At 49.8% G+C, this 7406-nt stretch overlaps 1 protein-coding gene across 3 annotated transcripts in view; it reads left to right on the plus strand.

Annotated features, from left to right (window-relative positions):
- The first annotated feature begins 803 nt into the window (after positions 1–803).
- Positions 804–7406, plus strand: part of LOC123172475 (uncharacterized) — a 12854-nt gene continuing 6251 nt past the window's right edge. Inside the window, exons 1-4 of one of the 3 annotated variants that reach the window (XR_006485606.1) lie at positions 804–3625; positions 3772–3986; positions 4117–4530; positions 6127–6200. Coding sequence is in view for 2 of the 3 variants with exons in the window: in XM_044589434.1 (XP_044445369.1) it covers positions 4354–4530; positions 6127–6200 (251 nt within the window). In the remaining variant the exon portion in view is untranslated. Of the gene's footprint in view, positions 4531–6126; positions 6201–7406 lie in introns of all 3 variants that reach the window. The other 2 variants (XM_044589434.1, XM_044589435.1) reach the window with 2 other exon arrangements.

The raw sequence follows: 7406 nt of genomic DNA on the forward strand, positions 1-7406 counted from the left end.
TGTAGGGATCGTGGGTGGGGGCGTGGGCGTTCGGGTTGGGGCTTTTTCCTTTCGAACGACTGGGTTCGGTCGATCCCCCTCTGGTAACGAACGAAATCACTAATTAAGGAGTACTCTTTGAGGAGATCACTCCAACTCCCCGGGTTGCGACAAGTGGCGCGCGGTATGTGCGTCACTTGTCGCAACCTGAGAGTTTTTTCTTTTTTCATAGATCCGTTTATTCAAAATGTTTTATCTCTTAAATCGTGCGTCCAAATCTCGAACCGCTTTCGCCATTGGATTCCTCGCGTCGAGATCTTCAAAATTAGATCTCCTGTTGATAGGTTTTGATGAACTTTTTTTTACGAAAAAACCGGAGGAAAAAACCGACGAAAAAACCAAACCGGAACACGGGTTTTTTCCCTTTCCGAAAGAGGCACGCTCGTGCTCTGACGAAATCACAATCGTGCCTCTCGCGGAAGCAAAACCGTGCCTCTCGGAAAAAAAAACAGAAAACGCGTCTTTTTTCCCTTTCCGGAAGAGGCACGCCCGTGCCTCTTGCGAAAGCACAACCGTGCTTTTCGCGGAAGCAAAACCGTGCCTCTCGCGAAAGAAAAAAAACAGAAAACATGTTTTTTTCGTTTCCGAGGAGGCAAGGCCGTGACTCGCGAAAGCACAACCGTGCCTCTCGCGGAAGCAAAACCGTGCCTCTCTCGAAAGGAAAAAAAAACAGAAAACACGTTTTTTTTCGTTTCCAAGAGGCACGGCCGTGCCTCTCGCGAAAAAAACCGTGAGTCTCGCGAAAAAATGCGTTTTTTTTGCACAAAAAAATTATATATATATTAAAAAAAATGGTCGAAAAGCTAGGGAAGACCAGTGGAAAACCAAAATGTCAAAGAAACAAAACAAAAACCGTTTAAAAAGCCGAAAATGCATGCGGAAAAATAAAAAAAATAAAAATTCGGAGGGAGCGCCAAGAGCGCGACACATGGCGTATGGCTGAGAGCGCGCCAAGTGGCGCTGATCGTTGCGAGGCTCTCGAAGGAGCGCTCGTTAATTAGTTGCTCCCACGAACGAAATCACTAATTAAGGAACGAGTTGTTCGGTCTGGCGATCTCCCAGGCCGAACGAGTCAGCGCCATATCGGGTTTTTAATTCGAACAAGACTCAAATATGTTATTTCCTCTGGTCCATATTACTTGTCCTAGTCTCTCCCTAATAATAAAGCACGGATTGGGTCTCCGGGTTCACCGTCGTGGTGTTTTTGCAAAAACATCCCTAGCTTTTTCTTAAATCAACCCGCAATCCTTCTGTAAGTCAATCCGAACTGGTTCAGGAAACAGAAAAGAGAGAAGAAAAAACACCGCACCCCCGCCCATCCGCCGCGCGCCGCCACCACCGTCCCCTGTCGCCCACCGCCGCGCGCCGCCACCACCGTCCTATGTCGCCCACCGCCGCAAGCTCGAGGCGTGCTCCTCCTCCTCCTCAACTACCGCGCCGCTCCGGCCCCACAAACGCACCTTCTCGACCCCTACCCTCCGCGCCGCTCCCGCCTCCCCTTTCCTCCATCCGCTTCCACCGCAGCCCCAACTCCACTTCCATCGACGTTTCTGCCTTCGCCGCCGCGGGTCCCCTCCTTCCCCGCCTCCTCTCTCCCTCCCCTTCCACCTCCTTCTCATCTCCTTCCCCCTCCCCGTCAGCCCCCCGTCCTGCCCTCCCACCGTGGCCATCGAACTGCCGTGCGGGATGGTCCTGGGCTCGCGGGTCACGGTGGTGGCCCCGCCAAGGAAAAAGGATGGGGCGGCATCGGCGTCATAGTTCATGGTGGAGCTGCTGGGCACCAAGGCTGTGAAGGGGAAGGAGCGTCCCAGGATACTGCACTTCAACCCCAGGATCAGGGGCGATTCATCAAGCTCAACACCTGTGCGCATGTAGTGGGCGCTGGGCGTCATGGCCCGACGACAACAGGGGCGAGCTTTGATTGCAGAGTCTAAATTTTGCCATGAATTTCCAGGTTCTACATGCAAATTGAATTTGCTTGCCACTTATCTGAATTTTAAGATGCTGGTTTCGACCTTTTAGTTGAAGGTGAGCTTAAGTGTGAGAAATGGACTCGGGATGATGGCGCCAAGTCAGTGGAACAATCATCAAACGTAAAATGTCTGCTCGACGGCTTGATCGGCAGGCCGGAGAGGGACAAGGCGTATGTTGCTGTTAATCTGTTGATTTGGGATGTCCTGTTCTAGGGTATGACCAACAAAGCATATCCTTTTTGCTTATTCACCTGAGCATTTTGTTTCTTTGTTATTTTATGTTTTGTTTACTCTATGTTGAACAATTATCTAGAAGCATATGTTTGTATGTTTTCATCAGATTTTCAGAGAAGAAACACGTGTACATGTTTGTCAGATTTTTTGGGGAAAGAAGCCTATAGAGTACACAATGATTTGGGATTTTGGATGTTTCCCATGGTCATGCACGAATTTAGTTATTGAGCAACTAACCATTCCATCATCTAAGCATCTCAGCCACCCGGTTGCTTATTTCATTCATGAGGCGACCAGTGTGGCTAAGGCGAATGCAGGTAAATCAAAATTCTATATTGAACATGTGGTACCTCCATCGTAAAAGAAAGCTAGCCAGCGGGGCATCAGACGGGCCTGCTCAGCTAGCTTTAGATTTTGTTCTGCATCAAGATTACAGATTTATAATTCTAGGTTAACCAATTCCAATGCAAGTGGCATGTATTTCTATATTTCTCTGTCCATCGTAAGGAGTACAAACTGTAAAAATTCCCACATTATCTCAAACATCTTGGTGTATGTCTATGGTCTCTTTGTATAGCTCTGAGGTTGATCTGATTTCCCTATAGGCTCAAAAAATAAAGTACTGTAATATGTCCTAAATCATATTTATATCACTTTGTAAGAGCAGCTGACAGGGGTGCATGCCTTGCTTGAATGCACACAAAATCATGTTAATATAATTTTTTGCCCTAAGCGAAATGTTTGATCTATTTCTTACTGTGTACAAGCTTATTCTATATTACTTTGAAGAAAATAGAAACTTTTATAATCATCATCTTTTATGTAGGGGTGATCCATTATTAAATCTACAAGTTCGTAGTAGATAATCATATCATTGTGTTGTTTGAAGACTGACTTGCTCTTTTGACTGGCGAAATGTTGATACTGACTAGAGGGCAAAAATTGAGTTGATCGCTACTTCTTTACTTAATTAATTAGTCTTATTCTGGGTGAATTTTTATTGTCATCCTACACAAATTATGCAGGAGTAAGAGGGCAGAAATTGAGTTGATCACTACTTCTTTGCTTAATTAATTAGTCTTATTCTTGGTGAATTTTTATTGTCATCCTACACAAATTATGCAGGGGTAAGAGTACCAATTGTTTTATGGGAATGTTGAGTGCATACTTCTGCAGTACTAAATATTGTTTATTACCCCAAATTGCTTTGTCAGAGGTATAATTTATTCTCGGATACTCTGTTATGTGGGGCCAAGCCGCAACATATCTTGAAAATTCTAGCTCGACATATCTTTGTGTGACTCATGTCCACATGTGCTAAGTTGTTTTGAGTATAATCTTAAACAGGTGGAAGCGGAATTATTGTGTATGTTGTCTAGGTACATAACATATACACTTCAAAGCACCCTTTGTTTATTTGAAGAGTTTTGTAGCTTCTTTTCTATCTTTCAAAATTGCAGCTTTTCTTAGTTAGTGCCACTGAATTACTTAAAAGTAATTAACTTGTGCATTCTAAATACTGAAGGTGATGGTTCTAGGCATAAAGGCTGCTCGGCTTTGACTGAACTTGCTCAGAGGGGGTTCTGATCCCGTTAACCAAGGTACATAATATAATAAATATTGTTCTGGCACCAACTTGCATCGTGGGATAAGGATTTGTCTAGACCGAACTACATCAGGACGTGACCATCAGCCACGAGAGGAGTCACATTTTTTTCCATCAGCCCCCAGATGATGAAGGTAACTTATTAAATCTTTTTTTTTGAGAGTTACCTAATTAAATATAAATTTTTTGAGGGTACCTAATTAAATCTTGACCAAGAGTAATCTTTAGCAAAACTGTTTATATATATCAAAAATAAAAACGTAGATGTGACCGGGAAGAATACGGCCGGTCCAGTGCTTCGAGGGAGACGAAAAGCACACGATTTGTTACAGGAACAGGAGGGAGGATTCCAGTCTGATACGGCCCGAGAAGTTCGATCGCTTAGCCGGTGCAGAATAGGCATATAGGTACGTGGCACGAGGGTATCGTTATAACTACCAGAGCAAGAGGATCGCTGTTCCAGAAAAAAAACAGAGAAGGAGAACCGACGACTTGACAACGATGGCGGCAGCGCTTTGGATTGCGGCGAAGAGGATCTGCGGTGGCGCCCTCGAGCGACCACCGCAGGGGCTTCTCTCGGCTGCCAAGGAGCTGACATCGAGGACTAGCAATGGCGGGAGCTCTCTTCGCCGGTTCGGCTCCTCCGAATCACCAAGCCTGCTTAATAAGAACAACAAGGTATGCACACTTTTACAGGCCGTGTGGAATCAGGAAAATCTGATCCAGATTATTTTTAGGTTCTTTCTTCCTGCGTTGAGATCAACAATGTGCCTATGCTCCGACCTTGCTAGTTAGAAAGATTACTTGCAGATTCTTCTTCCCGTTTTACTCCAGGTTCTCTTTCTAACTAACCTCATTAGGACAACTCTAACTGATCTTGCACCCGCATTAAGACAACTCTAACTGATCCTCTATCCAGCCGTAAGGGAGGATAAATTCGGTTATCCTCCTCTACGCCGCACTTAGCTGATCCCCTAAACCGAATAGAGGAGGATAATTTATCCTCCCCCGTCGAAAACCCCTCCAATCTCCCTAAATATCCTCACCGCGTGAAGCTGAGTAAAAGTGGCGCCCTCTCTCTCCCACCCTCACGCCGGCTCCATTCCCACCGCATCCGCCACCATATGCCACCGCTACCGATGACCGACCCTCCCACCGGAATGGATAGCCCGGACCCTTTCGACACCCCGTCGGACACCGCCGCCCGTTTGTCGCCACCGAAAACGACCCCCGTACCGCCGCCCGCGCCGAAGAAAAACTTGGGGATAAAAGAAGTTCATCGTGTTAAAGCTCCGGCTCAAACAGCTGCAAAGGCCGCCGGGGTGGCAATTGCCTCTCTAGCAACGACCCGCCACCCTCCCGCCGCTCCCGCCAGAGCCAAACGAGCTAGTAAACCGAAGGCAGCGGGATCGGGCCTCACCGAGGAGGCCGCGAAGAAGAAGTAAAATGCCACAACAGCGGCCCGTCCACAGTCGGTGCCTCGTGCAGCGTCTCCGGCGACACCTACAGGCACTACTCCGGCGTGTCCGGAGGCGGTAGCCGGCAAGAAAGGCCGCGGCCGCCAAGTGTTCGATGAAACGCCAATAAGGTAAATAAAATCATCTTCGACATTTCGGCTGATGGTGATGTAGTTTGGTTGTTTTGTTGTTGTAGTGCAGAGATGAACACAACTCAACTCTTAGCATCTTTCTAGTCCTCGGCAACGATGGGGCTTGATGAGCTCAACTATGACTCAATTTGGCATCATCCAGAGGTGGACAAAGAAGAGGAGGTGGCCAAAGAACATGGTATCATGTTCATGAATCCAACCACAATGGATGAAACCACAAAAAATATAGGGAGCTCACTCGTGGGGAGATATTGACCCAAGTGGAATCCTCTTTTCGGAATGGTGGTGGTGGGTGGTGCTGATGGTACCGGCCGAGAGGATGGTGGTGGTGGTGGTGGTGGTGGCGGTGGCGGCCGAGAGGATGGTGGTGGTAGTGGCATGATCCTCCTTTTGTGGTGAATAGAGGAGGAAAAATTTCCTCCACTAACTTTACTCGGCCGGATCCTCCTTTAACTTTTAGAAGATCGGTTAGAGTTGCCCTTGTAGCGCTAACTGATTGTAAATTTTTAATACAAGTACATTTTATCAAGATTCTTTGTGCCGTCACTGTTTGTAATTAACACAAATCTTCTATCAAAATTCTTTGTGTCACTGCTTGTAATAAACACAAATCTTGTATCAAAATTTCATTGTAACTAACGCAAAGCATCTAAACTTCATTGCAGCATGGAGCCAAATCCGCCGCCAGCATTGCAGAATCCTCCACACAAGTGAAGCACCCTGCATCATCATCACCACGGTATACACTAATCTTAGCTTTAATGTTCTCTCATCAACCTGTAAAAAAGGAGTAGGTTAGAGACGACCGAGAGGGATGGGTGGGAGCTCTCGCGACTCGCCTGGCGAGTCGCCTGGCGACTCATCGGGCGGCGCCGCCGGGCCAATCCCCTCCGTCCCCACCGTCCCGCTCCCAGCAGGAGCCACCCTGCATCCTCCAACCGTCCACCGCTCGTCTGCTCCGCTGCTTGGCCGCCGACCGGGTTCACCTGCGTGCTCCTGGGCTGCTACCCGCCGCGAAGACGTCATCGCCGCCGTGCCTCGTCCAGGTATCTCCTTCCATGCCCGTGTCCTTGCTACCTTCCTCTCGGGCGTCGCCTTCGACCCTGTCACCTTTCCATCGCTCTCCCAGCCCGGCGCTCTGTGGGTTTCCGCCCCGTTCGCTGCCGGGTGCTTCTCGCGCTCCGGGATAGCGCGTTTGCTGGAGTACTTCTGCGCCCCCCACGAACGTTTGGTAGCCACGCGCGCTTCGCGCCTTGTCTTCCATGTCCGCGTCGCGAGCCCCGCCATTGCCAGGTTCCTCGTCGAGGTTGGGCCGGGACTCATGGTTGCCATCAACCTCGGCTTGCATGCTTCCCTGCATGCTGCGCGCGGGCGGGTCTCCCACCAGCCCAGCCTTGATGGCCCCATTACTCCGTTCCGGATTGGTGGCCGACGCCTGGCAATCAATTGCCCTGTTCCCCCCATCCCATCGCTCCCGCCCCTACTCCCCCTACCTCCGACACAGGGTCAGGTTTCGCCCTCTGATTCGCTGGAAACAAACCCCACACATGCTGCCGCCTCCTGCTCCCCAAAACACGCCATGCGCGGGCTCGCCCGTCCGCGACAATGCGTCGGTGGGGAGAGACCGGTCTAGCGTTCAATGCGCCGAGGTTGACACTCGCGCGGCGCCGGGCCCCGCTACGCCACCCACCGCCTTCATGGCTCCCCGGGGAGGGTGCAGCTCGTTCTTGGCTGCCGTTCTCTCCGTGCCCACACCTCCTCCTCAACCTAACCCTAAAAAGCCCCTCCCTCCACTCTCGCTGGACGGCTGCTTTCGTTGCCTCTCCACGCGCCACTTTGTGAAGGACTGCAGGGATCCCGTTCGGTGCCGCCGGTGTCGGTTGTCCGGGCACCGCGCCGCCTCCCCTCGCTGCCCCATGGCTCCTCCGCGCCGCGCTGCTGCGTC

This window comes from Triticum aestivum, unplaced genomic scaffold (genome assembly GCF_018294505.1).
Source record: "Triticum aestivum cultivar Chinese Spring unplaced genomic scaffold, IWGSC CS RefSeq v2.1 scaffold46167, whole genome shotgun sequence".
Taxonomy (NCBI): Eukaryota; Viridiplantae; Streptophyta; class Magnoliopsida; order Poales; family Poaceae; genus Triticum; species Triticum aestivum.